This window comes from Rhinopithecus roxellana, chromosome 6, assembly GCF_007565055.1.
Source record: "Rhinopithecus roxellana isolate Shanxi Qingling chromosome 6, ASM756505v1, whole genome shotgun sequence".
Taxonomy (NCBI): domain Eukaryota; kingdom Metazoa; phylum Chordata; class Mammalia; order Primates; family Cercopithecidae; genus Rhinopithecus; species Rhinopithecus roxellana.
This window is the reverse complement of record NC_044554.1, coordinates 83,322,850-83,340,199: the sequence shown is the minus strand read 5'-3', so window position 1 is coordinate 83,340,199 and position 17,350 is coordinate 83,322,850. Positions and strand designations below refer to the sequence as shown.

At 41.2% G+C, this 17,350-nt stretch overlaps 1 protein-coding gene across 1 annotated transcript in view; it reads left to right on the top strand.

Annotated features, from left to right (window-relative positions):
- PKD1L1 (polycystin 1 like 1, transient receptor potential channel interacting) overlaps positions 1-17,350 on the top strand; it is a 183,727-nt gene that overhangs the window by 25,722 nt on the left and 140,655 nt on the right. Inside the window, 5 exon segments of the mRNA XM_010374410.2 lie at positions 4,550-4,716; positions 12,185-12,358; positions 14,756-14,875; positions 15,413-15,581; positions 16,120-16,359. Coding sequence (XP_010372712.2) covers positions 4,550-4,716; positions 12,185-12,358; positions 14,756-14,875; positions 15,413-15,581; positions 16,120-16,359 — 870 coding nt within the window.

The window sequence follows — 17,350 nt, the reverse complement described above, 5'->3', positions numbered from 1 at the left end:
CTTTTTGGATGATTCTTTAGGGTTTTCTAGATATACGATCATATCATTAGAAAACAGTGACAGTTTGAATTCTTTACTGATTTGGATGCCCTTTTATTCCTTTCTCTTGATTGCTCTGGCTAGGACTTCCAGTACTATGTTGAAGAGGAGTGGTGACAGCAGGCATCCTTGTCTTGTTCCAGTTCTCAGAGGGAATGCTTTCAACTTTTTCCCATTCAGTATTATGTTGACTGTGGGTTTGTTATAGCTGGCTTTTATTATATTGAGGTATGTCCCTTGTATGCCAATTTTGCTCAGAGTTTTAATTATAAAGGGATTCTGGATTTTGTTGAATGTTTTTTCTGCATCTATTGAGATGACCACGTGATTTTTGTTTTTAATTCTGTTTATGTGGTGTATCACATTTATTGACTTGAGTATGTTAAACTATACCTGCATCCCTCATATGAAACCCACTCGATTATGGTGGATTATCTTTTTGATATGTTGGATTTGGTTAGCTAGTATTTTAAGGATTTCAGCATCTATGTTCATCAGGGATATAGGTCTGTAGTTTTCTTTTTTGGTTATGTCCTTCCCTGGTTTTGGTATTAGGGTGATACTGGCTTCATAAAATGATTTAGAGAGGGTTCCCTCTTTCTCTGTCTTGTGGAATGGTGTTAATAGGATTGGTACCAATTCTTTAAATGTCTGGTAGAATTCTCCTGTGACTTCATCTGGACCTGGGGTTTTTTTGTTGGTAATTTTTAAATTACCATTTCAATCTCACTGCTTATTATTGGTCTGTTCATGGTATCTAATTCCTCCCTGACTTAAGCTAGGAGGGTTATATCTTTCCAGGTATTTATCCATCTCTTCTAAGTTTTCTAGTTTATGTGTGTAAAGGTGTTCATTAAGTAGCCTTGAATGATCTTTTGTATTTCTGTGGTGTCAGTTGTATCTCCTGTTTTGTTTCTTATTGAGCTTATTTGGATTTTCTCTTTTCTTTTTTTGGTTAATGTTGCTAATGGTCTATCAATTTTATTTATTTTTTCAAAGAACCAGCTTTTTATTTTATTTGTCTTTTGTGTTTTTTGTTTGTTTGTTTCAATTTCATTTAGTTCTGCTGTTATCTTGGTTATTTCCTTTCTTCTGCTGGGTTTGTCTTTGTTTTGTTCTTGTTTCTCTAGTTCCTTGAGGTATGACCTTAGATTATCTGTTTGTGCTCGTTCAGACTTTTTGATGTAGGCATTTAGGGCTATGAAATTTCTTCTTAGCACCACCTTTGCTGTGTCCCAGAGGTTTTGATACGTTGTGTCACTATTGTGGTTCAGTTTGAAGAATTTTTAAATTTCTATCTTTATTTCATTTTTGACCCAGTGATCACTCAGGAGCAGGTTATTCAACTTCCATGCATTTGCATAATTTTGAAGGTTCCTTTTGGGGTTGATTTCCAGTTTTATTCCACTGTGGTTGAGAGAGTGCTTGATACAACTTCAATTTTCTTAAATTTATTGAGGCTTGTTTTGTGGCCTATCATATGGTGTATCTTGGAGAAAGTTCTATGCACTATTGAATAGAATGTATATTCTGTGTATGTTGGATGGAATGTTCTGTACATATCTGTTAAGTCCATTTGTTCCAGGGTATAGTTTAAATCCATTGGTTTTTTTTTTTTTTTTTTGTCGACTTTTTGTTTTGATGACCTGTCTAGTGCTGTCAGTGGAGTATTGAAGTCCCCTACTATTATTGTGTTGCTGTCTATCTCATTTCTTAGGTCTATTAGTAATTATTTTATCAATTTGGGATTTCCAGTGTTAGGAGCATATATGTTTAGGATTGTGATATTTTCCTGTTGGACAAGGCATTTTATCATTGTGTAATGTCCTTCTTTATCTCTTTTAACTGCTGTTGCTTTAAAGTTTGTTTTGTTTGATATGAGAATAGCTATTCCTGCTCGCTTTTGGTGTTTGCTCACATGAAATGTCTTTTTCTACCACTTTACCTTAAGTTTGTGCAAGTCCTTATGTGTTAGGCGAGTCTCTTGAAGGCAGCAGATAGTTCGTTGGTAAATTCTTATCCATTCTGCTATTCTGTATCCTTTAAGTGGAGCATTTAGGTCATTTACATTCAACATTAGTATTGAGATGTGAGGTACCATTCCATTCATTATGCTATTTGTTGCCTGTATACCTTCATTATTGGTTTTTTGTTTTTTAAATTGTAGTTTTGTTTTACAGGTCCTGTGAGATTTATGCTTTAAAGAGGTTCTGTTTTGATGTGTTTCCAGGACTTGTTTCAAGATTTGGAGCTCCTTTTAGCAGTTCTTGTAGTGGTAGCTTGGTAGTAGCAAATTCTGTCAGCATTTGTTTGTCTGAAAAAGACTGTATCTTTCCTTCATGTATGAAGCTTAGTTTTGCTAGATACAAAATTCTTGTCTGATAATTGTTTCGTTTGAAGAGACTGACCAAACCCTTCCAGCTTATAGGGTTTCTGCTGAGAAATCTGCTGCTAATCTGATGGGTTTTCCTGTATATGTTACCTGGTGCTTTTGTCTCACAGCTCTTAAGATTCTTTCCTTCATCTTAACTTTAGATAACTCGATGACAATGTGCCTAGGCAATGATTTTTTTGTGATGAATTTCCCAGGTATTCTTTGTGCTTCTTATATATGGATGTCTGGGTCTCTAGCAAAGCTGGGGAAGTTTATTCCCCTCATTTATTGCCCCAAATATGTTTTCTAAACTTATATTTCTCTTCTTCCTCAGGAACACCAATTATTCTTAGGTTTGGTCATTTAACTTAATCCCAGACTTCTTGGAGGCTTAGTTCTTATTTTCTTACTCTTTTTTCTTTGTCTTTGTTGGATTGGGTTAATTCAAAGACCTTGTCTTTGAGCTCTGAATTTCTTTCTTTTACTTGTTCAGTTCTATTGCTGAGACTTTTCGGAGCATTTTGCATTTCTATAAGTGTGTCCATTGTTTCCTGAAGTTTTGATTTTTTTTATTTTTTAAACTTTTTTTATTTATGCTATTTTTTTATTTATGCTATCTATTTCCTGGAGTATTTCTCCCTTCTTGTATCATTTTTTGGATTTCCTTACACTGAGCTTTGCCTTTCTCTGGTGCCTCCCTGATAATAACTAACCTCCTGTATTCTTTTTAAGGTAAATTGGGGATTTCTTCTTGATTTGAGTTCCTTGCTGGTGAGCTAGTGTGATTTTTTGGAGGTGTTAAAGAACCTTGTTTTGTCCTATTACCAGAGTTGGTTTTCTAGTTCCTTCTCATTTGGGTAGGCTCTGTCAGAGGGAAGGTCTAGGGCTGAAGGCTGTTGTTCAGATTCTTTTGTCCTATGGGGTGTTCCCTTGATGTAGTACTCTCCCCCTTTTCCTATGGATGTGGCTTCCTGAGAACTGAGCTGTAGTAATTATGGCTCTTCTGGATCTAGCCACCCAGCCAGTCTACCAGGTTCCAGGCTGGTACTGGGGGTTGTCTGCACAGAGTACTGTGATGTGAACCATTTGTGAGTCTCTCAGTCATGTATACCAGCACAGTATTTGGGGTGTCTCCTGGGTCCTGCAGGAGCAATCCACTTATTTCAGGGAGTCTGTGGGTCCTCTCAGCTTTCCTGATTTATTCCTGCAGTCATTCTGGAGCAAAAATTCACTATGTGAGCCTCCACACACTCCTCTGTCCATCCAAGTTGGAGCTGCAATCTAATCCTTTCTCCCGTCCACTGTGATCCCCCCATCATTTATTTATAAAAAGTGGACTAAGACACCTAAATCTTAGAACCCAAGTTCCAATTAATGAATAGGTCAACCCTAGAAAGAACTCAGAAGGTAACAGCAAGACCTATTATTCTAAATGCCAAAATCCTTAAAGGCATTTGCGAATGCATTTGAAAAATAGTCCAATTTTCCTGTTGCCTCATTACAGCTTTTCTCCTCAACGACAGGTAGGTAGATAGGTACTGGATCACCTTCAAATGACTGGTGCAGAGCAATTTCTAGTCGTTGATTTTTGTGCAATAGTTTTGGTCTTTGATATCAGTGCTGTGTGAAAGTTTTCTTTGTCTTTTATTTGTCCTGAAACAGTTTGAATAGCATCGGAAATATATATTCTACTTTGGAGAATTTCCTTTTTAACCCTCTGGGACTGGTACTTTCTTTTTACTGCCGTTGGAGTAGCTCATTGACACCTTCCTCTATTTCTTCTATGGAAATTCATCTGTTAAGAATTTCCGTTTCTCCACTAGTTAGTTCTTTCAAGTTATTTTTTCTTGTATAATTATCTATTTAATCCAGGTTTTAACATTTATTTGCATAGAGGTGAGCAAAATAGGCTCTTATAATTCTTTTATTTTAATTGGTATCTGTATTTTCTTCTATCGTTTTTATTTTATTTTGTTTCATTTCTTTTTCTTTCCTTAATTGGTTGGGTAAATTTTCATTAGTTTATTTAAAGAGCTAACTTTCTTAGTTTCTTAACTAGATTTTGTTTATTCCACATTTTCCCCTAGTTTATTAATTTCCGCTTTTATCTTTATTTTCCTCTTTTTGCTTTTATAGTATTTTTTTTCTTCTTTTACATTTTCAGTTGGACATTTCCACCTACAAAGAAGCAGAGACAAAAAACATGACTTTAAAAGTTTACTTGTGCCAAAGTGAAAACAGCTGCCAGGAAGACTCAGACCCCAGTAACCTTGGATATGAGCTTATTTCTGCCTTTGTCACAAGTATGTTTTTAAAAGCAAAAAGACACCACAAGGAGTGGGCTGATATAAAGCTGTTTGTCAGGAATTTTCATTGGTTTACAGAGATGACATTGATTAGTGATTGGCTATACACTGTATGGGCTATGGTGTCCTGTGTGTGGCATTGTTAGGTTAATTTATAGCCACTCATGGGATAGCTAGCAGTTTCAAGGCAAGATTCCTTAGCCCAAGGAGGGAAGTGGTATGTGATTGCTGTCTCATTCCCACGCGCCTCTGGGGACTGATCATTTAGAGGAGGTTTGCATTCCTCAGATAAAAGCTTCTTTCCTTTCTCAGATGCTAAATTAGTTATTATTTACATTTAAATTTTTCACATGCCATGTGGCCTCTTTGTGCATTGCTTTCATTATTAATTTCTAGTTTTAATGTAGCATGATAAGCAAATCTATTCTCTGCTCTTTTAACTTTTTTTTAAGTCCTGATGTTGTCTTTATGGCTTAAAATGTGGTCAGTGTTAGGAATAAAAATCTGTGGCTGCTCAGGAGGTTACAGGGAGTTGCAGCCCCGTGTCCCTCCTATACAGTGAGCGCGAGCTGGCTCCAGGTATCTGCTATCTGCTGAGCCCCTTTGGTCACCCTCTTCTGTGGTCCTCATAATCACACCCCACCCTCCAGTGGGAAAGGCTGATGAAGGAGAGGAGATGTTGGCGGGAAGAAAACAGAGAGAGAAAGAGGGAGGAAGGGGAGAGAAAGGAAAACAGATGGAGAGGGAGGGAAAGAGAGAGGCAAACATTGGATAAGATGAGGTTGAGGATCAGGGTTCTGGGTGATCCTCCCACATGGCTGGCCCTCTGTCCTGAGTAGGAAAACATAACCCCCGTTTTACCCTTTTCACTGGAAATCCCAATTCCTTGAACAACCCAGGTGTCCCAAGCCTCTTCCTTTGTGTCTTCTGCCCTGCCTTGCCTATGGAGACCCCTGCAGCATGGGCATCACTCCCACCTCATCACACAGCCTCTCGCAATTTGGGAGATTCTTTCATTTGCCACCTTTTGGAATCACTGTCCTAGATGTTTCTCTACAATGGACTTGGTTTTGCTGTGTGAATCATTCTGATCATTCTTATTTGAGATATGTGAGTTTAGTGATTTTGTCTTTATTGAAATGACAGGTGTTTGTCATATTTTACATTATGGGTTCTGTGTACATTTTAAAATACATTTCATTAAATAGTCTTTTCTTTCTTTTGTATGTTCATCTGAGTTAGCCTTCTGATACTTGAAAGGTTTGTGCCTTGTTTTCGTTGACCCCTTTTATTTATAAAATGTCCTTATCCCTTGTTTCTTTATATTCATTCATTAGCTACCATTAGCAATTATGAAATTAGCATATTCCTCACCTTCCTCTTCCCCTCTCTTCTTTATCACCAGTTTTAGTCATTTTTTTCTCTTATATATGCTTTCACCTTTCTTAGTTGCTTTGTTGAATCTTCATGTCTTTTGATTTCCAGCAATTACTTATGAGACAATCTGCATTATTCCACAGCTCCCACCTCTTCTTCTCTTCCCTTGCCCAAATTTGGTTTATTGTATGATTTCTACATTGTCAGAACATGAAATATTTACCCTTTTTTCCTACCACCTATGTATTAGTTTGTTCTTGCATTGCTATAAAGAAATACCTGACACCGGATAATTTATAAAGAAAAGAGATTTAATTGGCTCACAGTTCTGCAGACTGTATAGGAAGCATTGATGTGGGCATCTGCTCAGCTTCTGGGGAAGCCTCAGGAAACTTACAATCACGGCAGAAAGCTAACGGGGAACACACACATTACATAGCCGGAGTAAGAGCAAGAGAGGAGAGAGGTGCCACACACTTTTAAAAGACCAGATCTCATGAGAACTCACTCACTATCATGAGGACAGTACCAAGTGGCAGGGATTGGGGGTGACACTAAACCATTTATGAGAAATCTGCCACCATCATCCAATCACCTCCCACCTCTTCACTGCCAATGCTGAAGGCCCAACTTTCTTTTTTTTTTTTTTTTTTGTATTATTTATTTATTTATTTATTTATTTATTTATTTATTTAAATACAAAGTCTCGCTCTGTCGCCCAGGCTGGAGTGCAGTGGCCTGATCTCAGCTCACTGCAAGCTCCGCCTCCCAGGTTCACGCCATTCTCCTGTCCCAGCCTCCCGAGTAGCTGGGACTACAGGTGCCCGCTACCTCACCCGGCTAGTTTTTTGTATTTTTTTAGTAGAGACGGGGTTTCACCATGTTAGCCAGGATGGTCTCGATCTCCTGACCTTGTGATCCACCCATCTCGGCCTCCCAAAGTGCTGGGATTACAGGCTTGAGCCACCGCGCCCGGCCGGCCCAACTTTCAATACTGGGGAATGCAATTTGACATGAGATTTGGTGTGGGCACAGATCCAAACCATATTAGCCTGCTTCCCCACATTAGTCTTACTTCTGGTTCAGTTCTTGCTCGGCTTTTATTTGGCATAGTGTTCCTCTTTGGTTGTCTGAAATTTGCCCTCTAGTAGATTTTGTAGGAAGATTCATGGAATAAGCTTCCTCTAAGTTCCCACATATTCAAAACTGTTGCAGCCATTATATTGGAATGACAGTGTGCTGACTCTGGACTCCTTGGACACATGTTCTTTTCCTGGGGAATCTGGTTATCTTTCCATTCTGTTCTCTCCTGTAACCGTGGTTCTCCAACTGTGGCCCAGCAGCATCATGACCACCTGAGACTGGCTTAGAATACAGACTCTCAGGCCCACTGCAGACCTGCTGAATCAGAAATTCAGCTGGTGGCCCCAACACTCTGTGTCTGAAGAAGCCTCCCTGAAATTCTCCATTCTGTCTTTCTTATTTGTGGTGATTCCAAGGTCAGCCTTCTTTTCCGCCCACAACGATTAACGTTTTTCTGTGATTGTCAAGAGAATTCTTTTCTTTTCTTTTCTTTTCTTTTTGAGACACAGTCTCACTCTGTTGCCCAGGCTGAAGTACAGTGGCACAATCTTGGCTCACTGAAACCTCCTGGGTTCAAGCGATTCTCATGCCTCAGCCTCTCAAGTAGCTAGGATTACAGGCATACACTACCACGCCTGACTGAATTTTGTATTTTTAGAAGAGATGGCATTTCACCATGTTGGCCAGGCTGGGCTCAAACTCCTGACCTCAAGTGATCCACGCACCTCGGCCTTCCAAAGTGCTAGGATCACAGTTGTGAGCCACCACGCCCAGCCGGTAATTCTTTCTTTATTTGCAACTCCAGGAGCTTTGCCAGGACGTGTCTAAGTGCTGGCCACTCTGGGTCACCTTTCTTCAGCACATGGTGTACCTTTTAATGTGTCCTTTGTTTCAGGAAAGATTTCTTGAATTAGATCTTTACATTGTTTCTATTCCAATATGTCAGCTTTCTTTTTGGGAGACTGGCATATATCTATTAGTTCTCTTTTGTCTTTTCAAATCTTTTTTGGTTTTCCTTTTTCATCTAGCCCGCTCTCCTTATATTTTCCTCTGCATGCCTTCTTTTGTGTTCCGCACTTTCCATTCTCCATTATACTCTGAAATGTTGACTTTGTTTCCTTCATTTCTGCTCTCTGGTCTTGCATCTCAGAAGATAATGATTCCTCAAGTTGTTCAATCCTCTTCTTGTGTACAGTGTTTTTCTGATAAATTATCTTAATCTACTATGAGTATTTGGAATTTCCCCTCTTGACTCTTGTAGTAGTCTTGTATGTGCCGAATGGTATTTTCTCCCTTTATCCTTCCCTCCCTTCTTCTTTCCTGTCTTCCTTCCTTTCTTCCTTTCTTTTTTTTTTTTTTTCTTCCAGCATTACTCATAATTTAAAGAGTTGCATTTTTTCTGAACTAACTGCAGGTGGAGTGTGTGTGTCTGTGTGTGTGTTGCGTACACACATGTATGTGTGTTGATATTCACAGCCACGGAGCCCTTTGGCAACTGAGTTCTCACTTTAGGACGTTTTCTATTTTCTTACTTCAGTATGGTTCCTGCTCATACATGCTTGATATTTGCCGCTTTTAGCAGTTTTTGCATCTATTTTGTATTCTGAACATGCTAGCTACCTCTTAGTTTCACTAAACAAAAAGAGAAAGAGTTTTTATTTTTATTCACTGTTTTCTTTTTTGTTTTTGGATTAACTCCTAGAAGGTTAAGTGGAAGGCTAACTATATCTCTATTTCACATCAGGACTTGCTCTATTATAATAATTTTAAGCATCTGCAACTTTGATACATATTCATTGGTTTCTTTTGTTGCTTTATGAATGAAGTAAGGAGTTGGTATTTGTATTAGGCCATTCTCCAATTGCTATAAAGAAGTACTTCAAACTGGGTAATTTGTAAAGAAAAGAAGCTTAATTGGCTCACGGTTCTGCAGGCTTTACAGGAAGCGTGGTGCCGACATTTGCTCAGCTTCTGGGGAGGCCACAGTGAAAGCAGGAATGAGAGAGAGAGCGTGAGATGCCACACACTTTTAAACAGCCAGATCTCAAGAGAAGTCACTCACTGTCGCAAGGACAGTACCAAAGGATGGTACTAAACCATTCATGAGAAATCCACTCCCTTCATCCAGTCACCTCCCACCAAGCTCTACCTCCAGCTTGGGGTATTACAATTCGACACATGAGACTAGGGAGAGGTAAACACCCAAACTATATCATTATTACATCTTCTATCAGGGGTTAAGTCTAAAGTCAACTTGAAGCTAGGCACAATGGTTCATGCCTGTAATCCCAGCACTTTGGGAGGCTGAGGTGGATCACCTGAGGTCAGGAGTTCGAGACCAGCTTGGCCAACATGGTGAAATCCTGTCTCTACTAAAAATACAAAATAATAATAATAATAATCAACTAGGCATGGTGGTGGACACCTTTAATCTGAGCTACTTGGGAAGGTGAGGCAGGAGAATCGCTTGAACTTGGGAGGTGGAGGTCACAGTGAGCTGAGATCATGCCACTGCACTCCAGCCTGGGTGACAGAGTGAAAATCCATCTCAAAAAAAGTCAACTTGAAAGTAAGATATGCCTGGCTGGGCGTGGTGGCTCATGCCTGTAATCCTAGCACTTTGGGAGGCCAAGGCGGGTGGATCACAAAGTCAGGAGATCAAGACCATCCTGGCTAACACAGTGAAACCCCGTCTCTACTAAAAATACAAACACGAAATTAGCTAGGCATGGTGGAAGGCACCTGTAGTCCCAGCTACTCAGGAGGCTGAGGCAGGAGAATGGCATGAACCCAGGAGGCGGAGCTTGCAGTGAGCTGACATCACGCCACTGCACTTTAGCCTGGGTGACAGAGTGAGACTCCGTCTCAAAAAAAAAAAAAAAGAAAGAAAGAAAGATGTAAGATGTATGCCTAACATTTGGTCACAAAGATTTCCAATGCCAAATTCCTCTGAGTCCATGGAGTGCATTCTTAACTATTACATAAACTGCCTTTTCCAACTTGTGGTCGTGAAATCCGCCTTTTGACATGCAACAACACATAACACACTCTTAGTTAAGTTCTGGTTCCTGTGAATGGGATGACCTGCATGGATGTCTATTTCACTTTCTACTTGTCATAAAATTCATGTGCAAAGTTATTTTGGACACAGTTATGAGAAGCAGTATTGTGAGAAAATTGGAATAAAGTTATGAATGGTGTCTCAACATCTGAGATATAGCTTCCAAGATGAAAATACAATTTGGGAAAGTGTACCTGTTTCTTCTACATGTTAATCTGAGTTGTGCTTAAAGTAGGATACCCTTCTCTCTGGCCTCTGCTTATCACAGTATATTCCCAAATCCTCCTGTATGCTACCATGTTCACTATTCTTCCCTGGAGATAGACTTTTACTTTTTAAAATCATTCCCTTTTTTCTTCTTATTATGCTGCTAGTAGATCCACATATTATTCCATATAATTTGGATGCAGCAAGTGAAGAGAGAAATGACTATCTTAATTCCTAAGAAAGCATTGCATACTCTAGGCCTAGAGCACATTGTTTAACCTTTCGAGCTTCAGCATTCCATTCTGTAAACTTGATTGGTCCTTTGATAAACATATATTGTGTATGTCCTAAGTGTTCTGTGATGAGGTTTGGGGACAAGAAAGACAGAGAATGTAGTGAGTCTGAGAGGGAAGCCCAGCCCACGTTCTGTGGTCAGATGCCAGGTGAAGCCAGTGATTCTGCCTGGGTCATTCAAAGAGGCTCATGGTAGGTGCAAGTTGCTCAGATGGAGGCACGAAGCAGGATGTTGTAAACTGAGAGAAGACTGTGCATAGGGGCATCTTTGTGGTGGAGACTGGCCATATGAGCAGTGGAGGCTGGTTCTGTGTGGCTGATGAGTCAGGTGTGGGCCTGGTGGAGTCAAGGATGAGTGATTGGGACCAGCTCAGCTGAGGGGGAAGGGCTCAGCTACAAATTTGCTCCTGTGACACATTAGAAATCACTTAACATTTTCCAAGCTGGGGAATGACATGATCAAATGTACAGTTTAAGAATATTGTATAGGGAGTTGAGATTAGAGAATTACTAATATCTTTCCAGTTCAGTGGAATTGTATCAGTAGTCTATTGCTGTGTTAACAAGCCACCCTGAACTTAGTGCCTTAAAACACAATCCTGTATTCGGCTCCCAGTTCTGCTGGGAGTTCTTCAGGTCTGAGCTGGTCTTAGAGGGGCTCACTCATAGGTCTGCAACCAGCTGCCAATCAGCCAGGTGGCTCTTCTCCTGGAGGTGACTGACCCTTGGCTGGGGCCATGGGGGGACTCAGTCATGTGTCTCTCATCCTTCAGCAGACTAGGTCAGGCTATTCACATGGCAATGACAGGGTCCCAATGACAATAACAGAGGTCCCAAGACAAGAAAGAGAGGGCAAGCCCCAATGTGCAAGCACTTTGAAAATCCATTGGCCACATGATTAGCACTGATTTGAGGGGTGAAGCTATAGGCTTCACCATTTAATGAGAAGAACCACAGAGTCATATTACAGTTATATTGTAAGTGTGTGAAAATGGGTAAGGGTTTGGGGCCATTTTTGTCATCCACCATCATAGTTATTTGATATATTCCCATTTGGCTGTTTAAGTATTATTTGTCTAGCTGTGGGATAACCAATATCTATTTTCATCCTTATGAATATTTCCTACTGCACAGGATTGGAAACATAATTCTCAAGGCCCAGGGGAAAATGAAAATGCAAGACCCCTTGCTGAAAATAATTATGAAGAATTTCAAGATAAAAGAGCATTAAATCACTCACATAGCTCCATTGCTTGTGGGGCTCTGTGCAACTGTATGGGTCACATGCCCGTGAAATGATCCTGCTGCTATAAGAGATCAGAAAAATCACCTTTCCTGTATCAGTTCCCCATTAGTCACCCCATTATGACCATTCTGCAAATGTTAACTGTTATGCCTATTATTAAAAATTCACCAAATGTCCATTCTTTCTTATTTTTCCAGAAGGAGTCTATATGCTCAAGGCTGTTATTTATAATGAGTTTCATGGAACCAAAGTGGAGCTCGGGCCTTATTATGTGGAGATTGGCCGTGAGGCCGTGTCTGCGTTCATGAACTCCAGCAGTGTCCATGAGGATGAAGTGCTTGTCTTTACTGACTCCCAAGTGAATCAGAAAAGTAAGACCTATATCTGGAGTCTGAGCAAGCACCCCTCAGTTATAAATGAAGCAGGGCGTCTCTGCTTTACTTATATTGTTCAAGTTATAGCAGTTCTAAATTCGATACAACATCCTTCATTCATTCTTCCCTAATTCAGAAAACATGTCTTGCAGAATACTGTGTTCTAGGGGAACATGAAGATAAAGTCATACAAAGTCTTCATCTCAAGGAATCTATTATCTTAGTGAAAACATTAAGATATGCATAGGAGCAGGATGAGACAGGATATTAAAAATGCTTAGGAAGGAACATGGCTAAGGGGCTGGGAGACTTTAGGAGACAGAAACTTTATCTAACTGTGGGGACAGGGTATATCTGAAGTGGGAGCTGGCAGGCATGATGAGCCTTGCAGCACGGGCTAGAGGGACATTTTGGTCAGACAGCATGGCCTTGAGCTAAACACAGAACTGAGAAAGAATCCAGTGCTCGCTGAGTGTGCCAGGTGCACACTGATGCATTGATGAAAGACAAAATATCCATTCCACCTTATCCAGTGCTAATACCTCACTCGTGTCACCCTACTTTATCTGCACAGCTACCTGTAAGGGAGGTATTCCCTTCATGTCAGTTTTGTAGAGGGAGGGGCCGGAAGCTCTAAGGCTAGTGGGGGTGGAAATGGGGAACTCCAGCCAATTGCTATAGAGAAAAGAGTCCCTACACTTTATAACAGAGCAAATGGGGAGCCAGCCAGTGGCACTCCCAAAGTGCAGCCTACGTGGATGGGATGATGGGGTCACATTTCTCAGAAACAGGAGAAAGGGAGATCCAATGGAGGGATGAGTCCCAGTGAACTCATCCATGTAAGAATTATTTCCAGCTGTTCCACACGGTGGCTGTACCTGTTTACAATCAGACTAGTGAGAAACTCTCCATCCAAGAAGTTATGACATACATATGGAAGGATTTTTTTAACCTGTTTTCATACCCTAACTAGCCAGTCGGTCATTCATACTGACTTGTCTTATCTAACCCTGAATAAATAAGCAGCACGTCTAGCCAGTGCAAGAGCACAATTCTTGTAAATCTCCAGTGGTTCCCTGCCAGGATTTAGAATAGGAAGGTCCAAGTTGCATCCAGCCCTACAGATTCATAATAGGATATTCTTGTGCAAATCTGTAAACTGTATCTTTTTCTTTAACACTTTTGATTATCAGATTGAGCTCAGAATTAATTTTCAGACATAGTTAATGAGATCATGTGATATTTATCATATATCTATTTTTAGTCATATATTTATTTTTCAAAAACTGATGCATTGATAGAATATTCATTCCACTTTATCTCTGTTATAAACAAATATTTTCTCTTTATAAAGAGAAGAACAGTAGTAATAATAAATAACCCTCCTTTCTCCTTTTTTTTTCTTTTTTTTTTTTGAGACAGAGTCTTGCTCTGTCGCCCAGGCTGGAGTGCAGTGGCATGATCTCGGCTCACTGCGAGCTCCGCCTCCCGGGTTCATGCCATTCTCCTGCCTCAGCCTCCCAAGTAGCTGGGACTACAGGTGCCCGCCACCATGCCCGGCTAATTTTTTGTATTTTTAGTAGAGACGGGGTTTCACCATGTTAGCCAGGATGGTTTTGATCTCCTGACCTTGTGATCTGACCGCCTTGGCCTCCCAAAGTGCTGGGATTACAGGCGTGAGCCACCATGCCCGGCCAAATAACCCTCCTTTCTTAATATCCTTTTATGATAAATGAGTTGCTTTAAATCTTCCTAGACATCACAGTACTCTTTCAGAGTCTGATTCAGTGTTTGGTATCCATCTCCGTATGTATGCACATTCATATGTACATGCATGTGTGGTATGTATGTAGGGGGGTATGTGTGGTATGTGTGTACATGTGGTGTGTATGTGTATGGTGCATATGCTGTGTATGGTGTGTATATGGTATGTATGTGTGTATATGCTATTTGTGTGATATATGTATGGTGTGTGTATGTATATATACATATATGCACAATCTTACATCTTATAGGACTTAAATACATGAGGCTTATCTTTAGACCTCTATTTAAGAACTCCTGTGAAGACTACTTAGTGTACACATTGAGAAATACTTTAAAAACAAGGCCATCTGTCAAAGTAATTGACATATTTCAAAGGAATTAACATATTTAATACCATGTAGGGAGGTCTCAAATAGAGAAAATATACAAAGAAAATTTTAATGACAGAAATTCTGTGATTATGTTTCCCAGGTATGTCTGATTTCAGAGCACACGCTTAGAATTTTGAAATTTATTGAGATTCAAAGAGGGAAAGTTAAAAATGAAACATACTGACTGTGTTGCATGATAAAAGTGAATTAATTTTAAGACTTTTTCTCTTATCTCCTTTTTTTTTTCTCATTTTAGGCACTGTTGTTGTACATCATTTTCCATCTATTCCTTCGTATAACGTGTCCTTTATTTCTCAGACTCAAGTGGGTGACAGCCAGGCTTGGCACAGCATGACTGTCTGGTATAGGATGCAATGTATGTCTTTGTTTTAATTCCAGATTTAACAAAAACCTCCCTCGCTTAACAAAAACCTCCCTCGCGCAGTCAGCTGGGATTAGGAAAGCTGTGGGCAGCACCAGGTTTTGTTATCAGCTCTGCCTGAGAGCCCCATTTGTCCTTGGACAGGTTCTTTGTTCACCTGCTGTTTGTTCTGGGACTTTTGTGAAACCACAGGCATTAAGGCTCCCATCTGAAGGAATAGGAAGGTGGGTTATCAGGACTATTATCTGCCAGCTCCATGTGCCACACCCTTTCTAGCAGACTCCCAAAAGGACTTGGCCCTATGGCCGTAGGAGCTTCTCCTGTGCAAGCACTTTGGGGCCTTTGAACCAGGGCCAGCACTGCCTGCCGTGTGCCCATAGCTGCATCCTTGCCTCCAACCTGCATGTGTATCAGAGCTTCCTCACCATCACTCAAGCCCGTGACCAAGTGGGAAAGTAGAGGTACTAGTTTCTCTGGAGATTCCAGCCCTCCTATGTTGACATAGCTACGCCTTCCTTTCTTTTGCCACAGCTGTCTCTGTCTACACAAATGGAACTGTGTTTGCCACAGACACAGACATTACATTTACAGCTATTACCAAGGAAACAATACCCCTGGAATTTGAGTGGTATTTTGGAGAGGATCCACCAGTGAGGACAACTTTAAGAAGCATTAAAAAAAGACTCAGCATCCCCCAATGGTCAGTAAAAGTAGCAGTCCTGCTGAGTAACTGTTTGTACCGCAGCCTATACTCAGTCTGCAGATCACCATGCCGCTACTGAAGGCATCTTATGGCTGTTGCATTTGTATTACAATAGGCGACTCGGTCCTTCTGTGAAGCAAACTCAACCTAAGATTTAGGGGAAGATTTAGTTCATTTCTCTTCAGCTTGAACTAAGGGAAACGGTGTAGGGCTTTGAAGCAGACAGTCCTAGGTTTGAATTCTATCTCAGCCACCCATATGACCTAAGAAATTCCTCATCTAAGAAAGGGCAATGATACTTACCCCTACTGCTTTGAGAAATGAATTAAATAATAAAGAGGGGATAGTCAAAAATATCAACCCCTTTCTCCTCAATAAGATGAAAATCACTGGATACTTTGGTAGTTCTTACAAATTAAATGCTGCTTCCCCCTCCCCCGCCTTCCTCTTGAAGTAAGGCAGACGGTTTCTCTGGATCTGACCCTGTTCTTGTCTTGCCATCTGTCTTCCCTGCCTTCCTTTCCCCATCCTGCAGGTATCGTGTGATGGTTAAGGCTTCCAACAGGATCAGCAGTGTGGTCTCTGAGCCCCACGTCATCAGGGTGCAGAAGAAAATTGTGGCCAATCGGCTCATGTCCCCCTCCTCAGCTCTGGTAAATGCCAGTGTGGCCTTTGAGTGCCGGATCAACTTCGGCACCGATGTTGCCTACCTGTGGGACTTTGGGGACGGCACCATCCGCCTGGGGAGCAGCTCCAGCAGCCACGTCTACAGTAGGTGAGCCACTGCAAGGCAGCAGAGTGCTCTCTATAGACAGCGCGGGAATCAAGAGTCTTAAGGCATCAGCTGTTGGGTTCCACATAGAGACCTGCCTGTCAGTCAGCATAGGTGACAGATGATTACACAGAGACAAATAAGACCTGTTCATGTCTCTCAAGGAGCTCCTAGTCCAGGGGAAAGACAAAGAGGACAGAGATGCTTTCAGCACAGGGGCTGTGGCTGCAAAGGAGGCCTGTGATGTGGTGGAAATGGCTCACTGAAAGTGATACCTTGAGTAGGAGCTTGACAAAGGGAAATGGGAGAGAGGATCCCAAACAGAGACGAGAGCCTGGGCAAAGGTGCTAGGTGAGGTGTCAACAGGAGATGTTTGGAGTGATTGGCAAGACATATATAGATCGGTGAGATGAGTGTAGGTTGGCAGATTGTGAAGGGCCTTGATGTCATATGGAAGAGCATGAACTCTGTCCTTTAACTCTGCATTTACTGAGTGCCCACTGTGTACCTGGGACAAAGCATCATGGAGCTATGGTAAGGTGCAGACTGGCTGGATCACTCATTCCCAACCGAGCCTCTAGGGTGAGTGAGTTCTAGGACCCAAGTGGGTCGAATCCTTTCAGTGGGGAGACATACATGGCCAAGGCTGAGCCTCAGGCTGGCATTCAAATTTTATGCTGCTATAGGGAAATATCAAAGTGTGCAGAAGTATCTAGAAAATTAGGTTCATGTAGCCAGTGGCATCAGGGAAAGATTGCAAACTTCCTCCAATGCAGGATTTCCACGAGAACCCACACTGCAGCATCTCCACCCTTTGGTGGGGACTGAATGGCCCCATCACTAACTATGGATTCAGGACGTTTTCATCAGAAATAGATTTTCACATGAGGAAAGCATTGAGTAGCAGTGGCTTGTAGACTGGTGCATCCTCCGTGGAGCACATGGTGGCCTAGGTACCTTGCGATGTACTCGGTAGCTCCAGGAGCCCTTTTGT